A 14,340-nucleotide genomic window follows, 5' to 3' on the forward strand; every position below is an offset into this window, starting at 1 on the left:
TGAAAACACCCCGTGCAGACTGTATCCATGGCAACAGAGAGAAAAGGCTGACTCGTTACATTTTGCCACCCCAGAGAGAAGGGATGAGGTGGCCGAACAGTAAAGCTAATCGAAATACTGTTACATCTTAAGAGTAAACCTCTTAAAGGAGACATTTAATGCACATTTTCCAAAATTTCCACCGTTCCCACGCAGCCCAATAAAAGCCCTCTGACATTGTTTCGGCAAAATACACAAAGTGTAAAGAATTACAGCAGGCTTAGCATCCACTTGTCAAACTGGTTAGAATCACTCGTTACCATGACGACCGGGGGCAGTGCTAGGGTGTTGCGACAAAGTAAGGGCTTCTTGACAACTTAGTACATTTTCCAAGCAGTCTAGAAACTATTAAAACAAGAAACTAGCAACAAATGTAGCCACTTTATTTTTCATTATTGTCCACTTCTGGAGACTGAGCAGTCCAGAGACCCAACTGTCTGTGCCTAGAATGAAAACGTGACGTTTCCATAATATGTCCCCATTAAATGAAGCAATAAATGAACGTATAAATGCAAATGTAAGCAATAACAAATGATGAGAATGATACATAATACAAAAGTAATGAAAGGATGAAAAGATGACAAGTACCTTCATCAACATCGGACAAATAGTCCTCTGTGATCATTTCGGGAGCACTGGCCTTACAGGCTGTGAGATGGGGATGGAGGCAAGAGTTAAAGAAGAAATATGGAAATGAAGTCAAGTAAATGATTTGTGGACAAATGATCGCATAAAACCAAATGAAAGAGAGCTCAAGTCGCGTGACATCAAAGGAAAAACTGGCAGGGACTAACTTTTATAATCAATACAGAGTAACAAGAGGATTTACCGTCATCATCCGACATGTCCAGCACCTCGTTCATGGTCTCCGGAACGTTCATCTTGTGCTTCTCTGTGACCGTCTGCGCAAACGACACAAAGCATTCCCCACGTCAAGCTGGACATATGCGTTCCCGAGCTCTGTGCTTCCTGCTCTTATCGAAAACAAAATAGTCAATTATCAACTCCAATACACAGCAAGCCAGCGCAAACATGAAAAGACTGATAAGGGGGAAAAATGAAGAGAGAAAATGCACTTATGTAATGTCACGGTATCGGATACGCCAGTGTTTCCCAAACTTTATTGCGCCAAGGCACATACTTTACATTCGGAAAATCTTACGGCACACCACACCAAAATGTCTAACGCAGTTTATAATATATACAGAAATAATGATGATCCGATCTCAATTGACTCACAAATTGACTTACTCGGTGAGAAGTCTAGGCCTGTTTAACTCTAACTCTGTTGTATGAATGCCATCTAGAAGAGCATTTAATTGTTGAGCCTGTCACTATATGTCACTGGAATAGAAGATAGAAAGAAAGATACATTAGTAATAAATCTTTTTTGGACCAATTACAAGACAATTGGATAATTTCCCACAGCACACCTAATAATCTGACAGCACACTAGTATGGTTGGGAATCACTGGGATAAACCGTATGGACAAAAGTATTGGGCTGCCCTCAGGAAGTGAAAAGTGAAGATGTTGGAGCAATTCCATTTGTGGGTTGGTTCTTCCCCAACAAACTCACAGCAGAGGAACTTCCAAAAATGTCTCAATAAGATAAAGAATGAAGGTGAGGTGTGTCCCATTATTTGTGTCCAGCCACTTCACACATGATCCCAATTTGCCAAGGTACCTGCATGGTCAGCGTCTCTTCAGTGACCACCTTGAGCGTGTCCACCACAGAGATGTAGCCCAGCCTCCTGGCAATGGACAGAGCGCTGTTCCCATTCTGCAGAGGAAGCAAAATATGGTTAAAGGCCATCCTGGCTACCTGGTAGTCAGCCGAGTAACCGTTTTCTTTGGTACGCCGACAAACTTGATGGGTTAATTTGACCCGCTGCCTGTTTAAACATCAAAAATAAGGTATTGAAAAAAAAAATACCCCAAACTTTCACTCAAAAAAAGTTCTATTTTTTTTCAAATAAATAATTAAATAAACACATTTTGAAAATGTGTTTTTAATAATTACAAAGTAAAAAATGAAAATTCCGTCTAGGGTTGAAATTCACATCACAAAAATAAAACAGAAACAAACATTTACAAAAACTATATAAAATCCCTGTGTTTTAAAAAAAAAAAGATTAATAAGAAAGAAAAAGAAAAGAAGCAAAGCAAAATAACAGATATAACTTAGTTGTTCAACTGCACATGATAAAAGGGCGTGAACTATTAAATAATAAATACCTAAAATTCCCCCCCCAAAAGTCCTACATTAAAATAAATAAATAAATGAAGTTAAACATTTTAAAAAATGTAAAAAGTGAAGACTGAATCACCTTTCTATGATTAAAATTTGCATATTAAAATTAATCAATGAAAAGAAGTACAAAATCACAACAAAAATGACTAAAACTATATTTTTTAAAAAAGTCCTTAATATAAAAAAATATATATCATAAAAAGAAAAAGAATGAGGCCCACCTAAAAATCTTTTTGTATATTTCAAAAGTCTTTTTTGGGAGTTTTCTTTGGAGGTTGTTTTTTTTTTTTTTAAAGTTTACTTTCAAAGGTGCCTATTGGTCCTGGACATTTTCCATATCTTATTTTGAGTTTTCTGTCACCTCTCTAAAATCAATCAGTTAGATTTTAGACATAGTTAGCGCAGCATGTTTAAATGTATTTTTTGTTCCTTATTTTTCTAGAGTTGCTGTGCCTCCTCTAATGTTGAATGAAACACCTTTCCTTTACCAACATTCATTAAAAAAAAAAGAAGAAATGAAATGAATCTATTTTGTCTTCACATACAACAACATAGCTGACATTAGCGTGACAGGGTCAAACATATGTTTCTTTATTTTTCTCAAGCTGCTGTGCCTCCACTAACCTTTTATGTCGTTACAATTATATGTCGTTATTACTGTAAACTTATTTTCAGAACTTTTCTCCCACCTTGTAAAATTCATCTACAGTATATTGCTTTTAACATCATTGATGTTAGCTCAGCAGGCTCGAAAAAAAAAATCTTGACGTTTCTCTAGCTGCTGTGCCACCCCTAACGTTGTTTGTAATAAATTTCCTTCATCAGCTCTAGTTTAAAAAAAAACAACATTTTCTGGCATTTCCTTTTTAGTCTCTCCACTAAAATCCATCTATTTTACCTTAAAGGCAGCTGAAAAATAAAAATAAAAATGTGTCCTGCAAACTAGGATTGTTTCCTCATTTTATCCTGCAACTTTCCTGAATTTGTCAGTGATTAACACAGGAATCATAATGGGAAAAATAAATCTGACACATAGTGTGTGTGCGTGTGGTCACCGTGGTAAGCTCGTTGGGTGACGCCCCATGATGCAGCAGCAGATTGATAATGTGTGTATGTCCTTGCTGTGCAGCCTGATGAAGAGGAGTGTAACCGTTCTGTGGGTCACCAAAAAGGAAATTAATCACATACTGTAGAGGAAGACTGTAATCAAATAGAACTCAATCCAAACGGCGAGCCTGTCAAATGAATTACCTTGGTCTTGGTGTTGACCTTGGCCTGGTTTTTGAGCAGGAAGTGGACCATCTTCACGTTGCCATAGTGACAGGCCACGTGGAGGGGAGTGTAACCCAACTGATGACACACAAAAGGAAAAGAACACCGATGACCAAAAAAGATAAGACGGCTCAAAGAATATATATTGTTGTTTTATTTAAAAAAACAATTTAATATAAACAAACAAGCAAACAAACAAATAAATAAAGTTCCCAAAGAAAAATCACATAAAAGGAATTAAAAGAAATAAATTTAAACTGAACATTTTATTTCCCTTCCGGTATAAAAATTTGAATGTGCATGCTTGTGTTTGTCAAGTAAAAGAGAGTCAGTGGTGTCACCTTGGTCTCGGGGTCTATGGTGGCTCCGTGGTTGACCAAAACCTCAGCCACGTTGACTTTATCCTCCTGGGCAGCCAGGTGGAGCGGAGTCAAGCCATACTAAAGACCAAAAACGCAAAGGCGGATAGGTTTGAATAAATCTCATGAAGTCCAAAAATCCAATAAATGTGTGGTTTTTTGTTTTGTTTTGTTTTTTTTACATTTTCTTAAAGTTTCACCTTGTTGCCCGTGTTGACCGGAGCGTCCCGCGCCAGCAGAAAGCGTTACCACGTCCACGTTGCCCTCCTGCGCAGCCAGATGCAACGGGGTGATGCCCTGCCTCGTCACGCCGTTGGCGGACGCACCATACTCCAGCAACGTGGTGGCGATCTCAATCTGGTTCTTCTTGGATGCGATGTGCAGCGGCGTGTAACCATTCTGTACCGTAAGTGTACAATTTTAACATACTAACTTTGTTCCATTAATTTGAGTTTATTGCTCAGGACAATTTATTTTTTTAACTGTTTTGTTGTTGTTGTTGCTTTTGTACTTCAATGTGTGTCCTCGCTGATGTACACTGCTTGCACTAACAACATGGCTGTGAACGGAGAGGAACTATTTTTATTCACCAGAATGCCCCAGGCCAAAAAAATAAAATGCTCGCTTCCTCTTGACTAGCTTAGTGGTTAGTCTGATCCATTACATAAACAGCTGAATGTAAATGTGTTCCAAATTTAAATTTAAAAAATTAACTTATTCTCCCACTCCAGTCCTGTAGATGGCAGTCATGAACTTGAGTGTCAAATGTAAGATATTGCAAAAAATATTTTCCAGGCTCAGCTACCGATGCTAACCAGTTGCACACAACTGTGGCGTTATGTTTCCTGTACAGAGACACATGTTTCTTAACTCGAACGTTCCTCAGTGGCGCGTAGACCTCTGCTGAGGCCAAATAATAGCACCCAATTGTGGTATCTTAACAACTAGTTGTATCCGCTACAAAAAAAAAAAATCAATGCTGAGATCCTCATTTCTTTTCCTATTAATATGACAAATAAACACTCCTCAGTTGATATTTTCTCCTCCAGTCCTGTAGATGGCAGTAATGAGCAGTACAGAATGATGCCAAATAAATTCTCACATCAGTTATCCAGATCTGTACCAGTTTTGTTTTTGGTGAACTGTCACACCTGTCCACAAACCAGATAAAGATTCTCTAACGTTTTGCTTGACGGATGTAATGAAGAGAGGTCCTCACCTTTGCGGCGGCATGCGGTGAGGCTCCATGCTTGAGTAAAAGTAGTGCCACCTTCTGGTTATCGTAGTGCGCAGCCACATGCAGTGGAGTTAGTCCACTCTGGACACCCCAATGCACACACACAGCATTAGGAGGCGGTTAGAGCTCAATCATGCCACCTGGAGTAGGCAAAAGGGGTGTCACCTTGCCAGCGGCATCAGGTGCGGCGTTTTTCTGCAGCAGAAGGTTGGTCACCTCCAGCTTGCCGTACTTTGCCGCCACGTGCAGTGGAGTGAAACCCTTCTGTAAAAACGCAAGAGGAGACAATTCTGGGTTACCTTATTTAGCTACATGAGTGGGTCTAAAAAAAGAAATAGTATATATATATAAAAAACATCCATCCATCCATTTTCTTTACCGCTTAACCTCACTTGGGTCGCGGGCTGCTGGAGCCTATCCAATCTATCTTTGGGCGGGAGGCGGTGTACACCCTGAACAGGTCGCCGGCCAATCGCAGGGCACATAGAAACAAACAACCATTGGCATTCACATTCACACCTACGGGCAATTTAGAATCTCCAATCACCCTACCACGCATGTTTATGGGATGTGGGAGGAAACCGGAGTGCACGGAGAAAACCCACCCAGGCACGGGGAGAACATGCAAACTCCACACAGGCCGGGGCCAGGATTTGTACCCCGGTCCCCAGAACTGCCGGCCGAAATAAATACTTAAATAATCAAAATTATGTTAAAATATAACATATATATAAGTTATATATATATATAATATATATATATAAGTTAAAATATAACTTATATAATATAATAATAATAATATATACCCTCCCCTATGGTCACGAGTTGTGCGTCGTGACCGAAAGAACAAGATCCCGGATACAAACGGCCGAAATGAGTTTCCTCCGCAGGGTGTCCGGGCTCTCCCTTAGAGATAGGGTGAGAAGCTCGGTCATCCGAGAAGATCTCAGGGTAGAGCCGCTGCTCCTTCACATCGAGAGGAGCCAGATGAGCTGGCTGGGGCATCTGATTCGGATGCCTCCCGGACGCCTCCCTGTTGAGGTGTTCCGGGCACGTCCCACCGGGGGGAGACCCCGGGGATGACCCAGGACACCCTGGAGAGACTACATCTTTCGGGAGACCTGGGAACGCCTCAGGATCCCCCCGGAAGAGCTGGATGAAGTGGCTGGGGAGAGGGAAGTCTGGGCGTCCCTGCTAAAGCTACTGCCCCCGCGACCCGATTAGCAGTAGAAAATGGATGGATAATAATATGTAATATATATATATATATATATATATATATATATATTAAAATGTAAATATAAATTATAAATATAAATATAAATATAATATACAATATAAATTATGATTAAATCAAACTATGTTGTCAAATAATATATCACAAAATAATACAAATATATCATAATAATAATAATAACAACAATACATGGAGATAATATACTATAAGTATAAAGTGTATGTAAATAATACTATAAAAATGCAAACAAAAAATAAACCTATAAATACAGTGGACCAACTCCAATCACAAAAACCATATTGTTGAATTAATATCTCACTGACAGTGTCAATCAAAACTGACCATGAGTGTATTATCTTACTTTTGATACGTATCCTGCATTGGTTTTCTTTTTCGGTCTCAGTGCCAGTGAGTGTTGCACACATGCGACATTCACCTTGGTAGTGATGCTCAGACTGGCTCCCTGGTCCATCAGCGCCGTCGCCACCTCTCGGTGTCCCTCCCGGGCGGCCAGGTGGAGGGGCGTGTACCCGGAGCTGGTGGTGGTGTCGGGCGATGCCCCGTTGGCGAGCAGCTGTTGGACGATGTCCTGCTTGCCCAGACGACTGGCGATGTGCAGTGGGGTCTGTTCGTCCTACCCACACCAAACCAAACACAGGATCAGACCGATTGAGTCAAGTGTAGTCTTTTGAGCTTATTCCTTGCAAGAGAGCAACCATTCACATTCACGCCTATAGCGTCCTCAATGAACCTAACATTACTAGCATGGTTTTGGAATGTGGGAGGAAGTTGTATTACCTGGAGAAAACCCACACGAGCACGGGGAGCACATGCAAAGTCAACAAAGTCTGATCAGAGAATCAAATCCAGAAACTCTTGACTGTGTGGCGGACGAGTTAACCACTTTCTCTACCGTGCTTCCGCATAAAAATACACATGGAGTGGCCTTAATCGCCCACAACCTGTATTTACATGGACATGCAAGCCGACACACACACTACCTTGGCCTTGGCATCGACTTGTGCGCCGTTCTGGACCAAATATCGCACCACGTTGGATTGTCCCGCCCTTGCAGCCATGTGAAGGGCAGTCTCCCCTCTCTGCAACACACACACATACAATAAACAAACACAAATCCACCCCCCCCCCCCCCACAAACATGTAAATCAACACACATGAAGAAACACAAACAAATATATACACGGGTTAGGAATGCATCCAATAAATAAATAAAATATTTCTTTATCCAGAGACTGACTCCCCTCCTAGTTTTTCCAGCCAGATACAGAGGTGGAGAGATGAAGCACTCCCAGTTTTTGTACACGCCATGATGATGTCCCATAACGCCCGTCGCCCCGGTAACCCGGCCACAGACACAGCGTGGGCGAGCAAATACTTGAGGTTGAATATAACAGTGCACAAATGCATGCTTGGATGAGGTTGTCATGCTCATAAACACCTTTGAGAGAACAAAAAAGTAACTATTGACAGCTAAATCAAAGTAACTGTAATCATACATATTTTCAGTAACGCGTTATAAAAGACCCTTTGTAACGCGTTACTCAAAATATGTATTCAAGTAGTCAGATTACAGTTACTTTGATTTAATTTAGAATCTAGAGTGTCCAAAGGTGTTAATATGAGTCTTAATGGTTGGTTCTGAATGCCCTGTGATTAAGTGGCCACATGTTCAGGGTGCACCCTGCCCAAAGTCAGCTGGGGGAGGCTTTCTTACTCAAGTAAATATTTAGATGAATACTTTTTACTTTACATGAGTCATATTATTCTAAAGTAACTGTACTCTTACTTGAGTACAATATTTGGCTACTCTACCCACCTTTGAAAGAGGACAATACTAATGTTTGTTGTACACTGCGCTCGCATACACACACACACACTAATCTAGAAGAGCATTATCTTTTCATAGACTTCTTAACTACTGTATGGACTGGACTGTTCATCCAGAAGAACATGTGAGTTCACTGACGTTATCACGATCTCTGTTCTGGTTCATCTCAAAGGTGTTTGATGAGCATGACAACCTCATCCAAGCATGCATTTGTGCACTGTTATGTTATGTTATGTTATGTTATGTTATGTTAAATTAGACACTATAAACGTATTCAAATTCTTACAACATTGGAAGCTCGTATAGTCCAGCAAATTTCTAAAAATCTATTTTATCAGCTGCTCTTTCCCCCTCTTCTTCTTCTTGTTTACTCCCCCCCTCGCCACGGTCCATCTTTTCCCTCCCGGCACGGGAGAACCAACAAGAAGTTTACGGCGTTCCCGTGCCCGGATGAGAGCGAAACACATGAAATGAATCTACTAAAGAGGTGTGCTTCAATACATCGACACTGGACCATTCTTCAAAGTTGTAGGTTATATTTCAGGCACTTTGCAGCTGACTCAAAATAATCATATTCTTTTTATTCATAATTATCGTTTAATTGACAAAAAACATTTTTTTATATTTGTTTTATATTCATTTTTGTAACTGAAAACAAATATGTACAGTGAACCCTCACAAATCTATCCATAAAACAACTAAAGCTATTCACTGAAAACCTATGCACGCCAATCCGGAGAAAAGCAAGCTGGTAAACTTCTCAAGATGACGCAAAGAAAGTTCCGGATCGTTATCGGCAGTGGCAGAAGTTAAACGCTGATTAGCTGGTCACGGCTAACAGTTTAAAATTAGGTACAGTGCACAAAGTGTCCAACTAAAGATAAAGATGTTTGCGAAATACAGATTTAAGAAATTAGAGTACATTCAGTATGTATCAACGAGTCATAAATATAACAAAATGGCTGATAGGAAAATAGTAAATTTTTACAGGTTGCAAAGCGACGACAGACACACCAGCATCATCAGACTTGTGGAGCATTTTTTCAAAATCAAATCATCTTTAAGCCATTAGTAGTTCTTACTCACCACATTGCTGGTGTTGGGCGAGGCGCCGTGGTTGATGAGCTGGTGGACGATGTTTTCGTGCCCCATGAACGCCGCGACGTGGATGGGAGTCAGGCCGGACTGCGAGTGATGGGGGAACCAAAATAAACATTGCGTTAATTGTAACATTTAAGTCTTTACTGCAAAAGTATTGAGACAGGTGCCCCCGATACAGGAAGTGAAAAATCAGTGAATCAGATTCACAGATTTTATTTTATTTTTTCTTGTTTTTTTTTTAACCTATCACCGTTACCTGCTGAAAAACTCACCTATTTGCTATTTTTGTGCTCAGGTCTTCTTGTGGCACCTTGGCATCAAGTGACTTGAGGAATTTTATTTAGTCAAAAGTGGGTTTTCTCCGGGTACTCCGGTTTCGGTGTGAATGTGCGTGCGAATGATTGTTTGTTTATATGTGCCCTGCGATTGGTTGCCGACCAGTTTAGGGTGTACCCCGCCTCTTGCCCATAGATCGCTGGGATAGGTTCCAGCACGCCCACGACCCGCGTGAAGATAAGCTGTACAGAAAATGGATGGATAGTATTTTGCCGCCATCTTGTGGCAACTATAGGTACTTAAACCTTTTCGAGCAGCGTCAATTACTAAAGGACTTTCGCTATTTGCGGCAGGGCTCGGTCACGATCCCCAGTGAATAGCGGAGGAAGACTGTATCTTGGTTCTTTTTGTCTTCTTACCAGTTTTTGTGTAAGAGCATTTAAAGCATTTTTTCCCCTTAAAAGTATTAATAAGCTATTATACCTAGTGATTTGGATTTTAATAGTGGTTATGAATTAGTTTAGCTTAACATGTTTCGGTAGTATACGAGGTAAATACACAAGTTTCAAGACAACGGTGGGGATTTTCAGGCTAGCTAACTATGTTTTCTTTTTTTAAGAAATCCTGCTCAGTCAAATTTTCCTGTTCTATTCGCTGTTAATTTTGTTAAAATTAAACTCCTTCTAGTTCATGCCAAAGGTGTTCTTCCACACCACGTTCATCCAAGCATGCCTTTGTAGCTTGTAACTTGGTTCAGCGGGAACAGCATAAGAGTTTACCCCAACTCTTCCCACAAAGTTACAAGTACAATTGGCCACAATGGCTCCAGCCCAAGCCCCAATTGGTTCATTCGCTATTGTGTTCCGGTAATTTCGAACATATGGCGTCTGGATGTATCTCGTACCTCTGTGACGGCCTGTATGGAGGCGCCGTGCTTCAGCAGGAGCTCCATCACCTTGACTCTGTTCTTCTTGCAGGCGATGTGCAGCGGCGTGAAACCATTCTACGAGCAGACAGAGGACACAGGCGGCTTCAACGAACGATCCGGGAACAGAAACGCTGCTGCTGCTGCTAGGCAGGGACACATCTGGAACGCTGGATGGAAAAATCCAAACTCTACTCTTTACGCCGCCTGACAACCAGCACGTGCGGAAAGAATTCACTCTCAAGGCAAGAACTCCTTCCTGCTTCAAGTAGTTCAATCCAATGACTTCATGCCACTTTTTTTTCTCTCGCTCTACTCTGGACCCTGCCAGGCTCTTTAACCACACCCTGGCGTCTCCCGTTACACAACCAGCACGGCTGTCTCACTCTGGGACAGCAGCTGAGGACGCAACCTCTCTGAGGGTTCATCAGAAATGTAGAATTGGAGATGCAAGTGAAGTCCATGAGAACCTAGGGCTGGGCCGTTTAAACCATTTGAAACCTTTTTTTTCATTTTCTGTCCCCTCCAGTGACTGTTTTTCAAAAAAGCAATGCTCAAGTTTAATTCCCGCTAAGAAACAGACAACATGAGCAGAATAATTTTCACACCGTTTCACGTATAACAAGGAGCCTGATGGCAATCACCGAGTCAATTTTGTTTTTTTCCACTTAAATCGAGCAGTGCCGCAAGTGTTGGCTCCCAACACAAAGTAAAAAATAAATAAATAATCAACCAAGCGATGGCTTCACAAGTTGGGGCACTTGTAAATCAACGTACCACTGTATAAAGGGAATGCATGATGAAAGTAAGAAAATGGCAGACTTAAAGGAAAGGTTTTGCCTACTGACCAGGGCCTTGGCGTTGGGGTTGGCCTTTTTGTCCACGATGACCTTTGCCACCTTGTAGTGACCACAGTGGGCGGCGACGTGCAGTGCCGTCAAGTAGTCGTTGGTCACGTCGTCCACTGGCGCATCGTGGTGCAGCAGTAGCTGCACGCAGTTGAGGTGGTCGCCTTGCGTTGCCATGTGGAGCGGAGACAGACCGTTCTGGGGGGGGGGGGAGCGTTGAGGACAAAGATCTCAGCGTGAAGGCTCACGAGAAGTGTGACGATGAGCGTGAGGCAGAAGGGTGCTTGGAGGCGTTACCTTTGTTTTGGAGAGAATGGGAGCGCCTCTGCTGAGCAACATCTCCACCACCTGCTCGTGGCCGCTACGGGCTCCGCAGTGCAGCGGCGTCAAACCATCCTGAGGCATCGAACACACAAGTCAAGTACAGCAAGATTCTCCTCACCATAATCCACTACCTTATACAGTGGACCCCCACACAGGATTAGCACCCGCAGAATCGGCTTTTGGCTTATTCATTTTTCAATAATTTTTTTGCTGTGTTGCGACCTAACCCCGGAAAATGCCTATTGGTGGTTTATCCCCGCTTATTCAAAACTTTCTGTGGTATTTTTACCCCCCAATGCAATTATAGGAGCTAGTTTATAAAAGCAGACTACCCTAAGCAACAATTTTTCAAAAAAGTGATGAGAAACTTCCATTCCCGCTAAAACATGAGTGGAATGGGGATAGGGGTAGAGTTCACCAGTTCAGATAATTATTAACAGTCTACATGCCTCACGCTTTTTCCTTTTTTACATAGTGCCCAATGTCCATCAGATCACGTGTGCATGTGCGTTCGCATATGTGCGCGACGTGCGTATAGACCTTGGTCCGTGTGTCTATCGTGGCTCCTCGCTCCACCAGGAGGCGCACCATGTTGCCGTTCCCGCGCTTGGAGGCCACGTGCAGCGGAGTGATGTCATTCTGGACACAAAGGAAAATATAATGTAACATCCATCCATCCATCCATTTTCTATACTGCTTGTCCTCATTAGGGTGACAGGTGAGTTGCAGCCTATCCCAGATGACTTTGGGGAGGAGGCGGGGTACACCTGGGACTGGTTGCCAGCAAACCGCAGGGCACATATCACTGGCGTTGGGCAGAATTCTCACATCTCCAAAAAGATCACTTTTCAGGGCACCATTGTGTGCTCTAAAGTGCTTTTCTGTGTGGCATTGTAATGATTTTCCTGCTATAAAGATTTAATTTGTTTCTGACAGAATTTCATTTTTTCACAAAATGTTATGGATCTTAAGATTTCCCACACTATACGCCCTAAAAAGACATAGTGGAGGGGGGAGGGGGGGGGTGGTTGGGTGGAATAAAATTAAAACATGGGCACCAGAATGTTTTCATGTGCACACCAGAAAGTAGCGTGCTGCAAGAACGCATTATGTGGGAGAGAATTATCAACATATCAGTTTGGGTTTATTTGTGAAAATGACAGGGTGAGGGTAGGTTCATCATTCAGACTACAATTAACATCTTCAACTTTTCTTTTAGTTGGTCGATGACACTCTCTGGTATAGTCTGTATTTTTAGGAAAAATAGTACTTCCTCTTCTACTGTAATTCTCTCAGCTTACCATCCACTGGAAACACGTTAAATACACGTTACGACTCACATGCAAATATGTTTCTCGTCCCCATGAGAAAAACTTTCTGCCGCTCATAAGCAACATATTTTATTTGTATTTTTAACCCATGTCCCTTTAGGGGCTCTGTACTATACATCGGTCTCTACAGGACAATTGACATACGTGCAACACGTGTGTAATTCAGCAAAGTGACAAGGACAGCTGGCACATACTTGTATCACACACACACACTAACCCGTGCCTTGAAGTCGACAGCGGCGCCTCTGTTGAGCAGCAGCGTGGCTACGTTGATGTTGCCGTAGTGAGCGGCGATGTGGAGAGGCGTGAAGCCGCTCTTAAGGCGCACAAACACACACACAAAAAAACATTAAAACGAGGCGGCAAGAAAGTTTTTTTGCCGCAAGAGCAAAGCATGATAGAAGAGGCAAAGCTGCAGCAAGCCCAGGAACAGAGATTTTCTCGAGAAAAAAGCACATCGGCTCCTGTCAAATGAATAGCGTGCAAGTACAATAACACAAGAGCAGTGTTTAGTTGTTGGAAACACCAGAACTAAGATTAAATCAAATTTAGACATGCAGGAGAGCATGCATCTGCAACAACCACTGTATCTCCAAAAAAACTAAAAGAAAACATCTTGAAACATATCACAAAGGCAAAATAGGATTCTTTACAGCACACGTATCGCCACAATTGAAAACATTAATATAAAAGGATAATATGCAACATTTACATCATCATTAAGCTGACGAATTAATCGATTTTATCGATTTTTTAAAAAATTTAGTTTATTTGTCAGGACAATTTTTGGGCAGCTTTTGTAGTTCAAAGCAAGTCCCCGGTGATGGGAACTGCTCACACTAACAACATGGCTGTGACCAGAGAGGAGTTCGTTTACAGAAACACAATCAGTGTTGCCAACTTAGCGATTTGGTCACTAGTGACTTTTCTGACCCCTCTAGCGACTATTCTTCAAAAAAACGACTGAGTTTAGTTCCCGTGACGAAACGACAACATCAGTGCAAAACGTTTAACACTGTTTTGTGTATGACAAGAAAGGAATTCGTAGGTGGCCATCACCAAGTCAATCGCACTGAACATTTTCAAAGACACGATGCGCCATTTTATAAGTTGCAAAAGTGGGGATTTATCAATATGTTAGAAACTTTTGACCTGAGGTATGTGCTTCCAAGCCGCACATATTTTGCCAAGGTTCATGTGAAAAGACTGTGAGAGAGCGAGAGATGGACCAGCGGAGCCATGTAATTTGAAGGCGCATTTGATTAAGTTTGTAGAATGTTACAAATGTA

At 41.8% G+C, this 14,340-nt stretch overlaps 1 protein-coding gene across 1 annotated transcript in view; it reads right to left on the reverse strand.

Moving 5' to 3' along the window:
* Window positions 1-14,340, reverse strand: part of LOC133417745 (ankyrin-3-like) — an 83,715-nt gene that overhangs the window by 48,530 nt on the left and 20,845 nt on the right. The window contains 18 exon segments of the mRNA XM_061705815.1: window positions 628-687; window positions 869-941; window positions 1,726-1,821; window positions 3,348-3,446; window positions 3,544-3,642; window positions 3,906-4,004; window positions 4,124-4,162; window positions 4,164-4,322; window positions 5,143-5,241; window positions 5,326-5,424; window positions 6,834-7,031; window positions 7,399-7,497; window positions 9,333-9,431; window positions 10,528-10,626; window positions 11,397-11,594; window positions 11,694-11,792; window positions 12,261-12,359; window positions 13,269-13,367. Of these exon segments, the coding sequence (XP_061561799.1) occupies window positions 628-687; window positions 869-941; window positions 1,726-1,821; window positions 3,348-3,446; window positions 3,544-3,642; window positions 3,906-4,004; window positions 4,124-4,162; window positions 4,164-4,322; window positions 5,143-5,241; window positions 5,326-5,424; window positions 6,834-7,031; window positions 7,399-7,497; window positions 9,333-9,431; window positions 10,528-10,626; window positions 11,397-11,594; window positions 11,694-11,792; window positions 12,261-12,359; window positions 13,269-13,367 (1,912 nt within the window).

Source organism: Phycodurus eques, chromosome 19 (assembly GCF_024500275.1).
Source record: "Phycodurus eques isolate BA_2022a chromosome 19, UOR_Pequ_1.1, whole genome shotgun sequence".
NCBI lineage: Eukaryota > Metazoa > Chordata > Actinopteri > Syngnathiformes > Syngnathidae > Phycodurus > Phycodurus eques.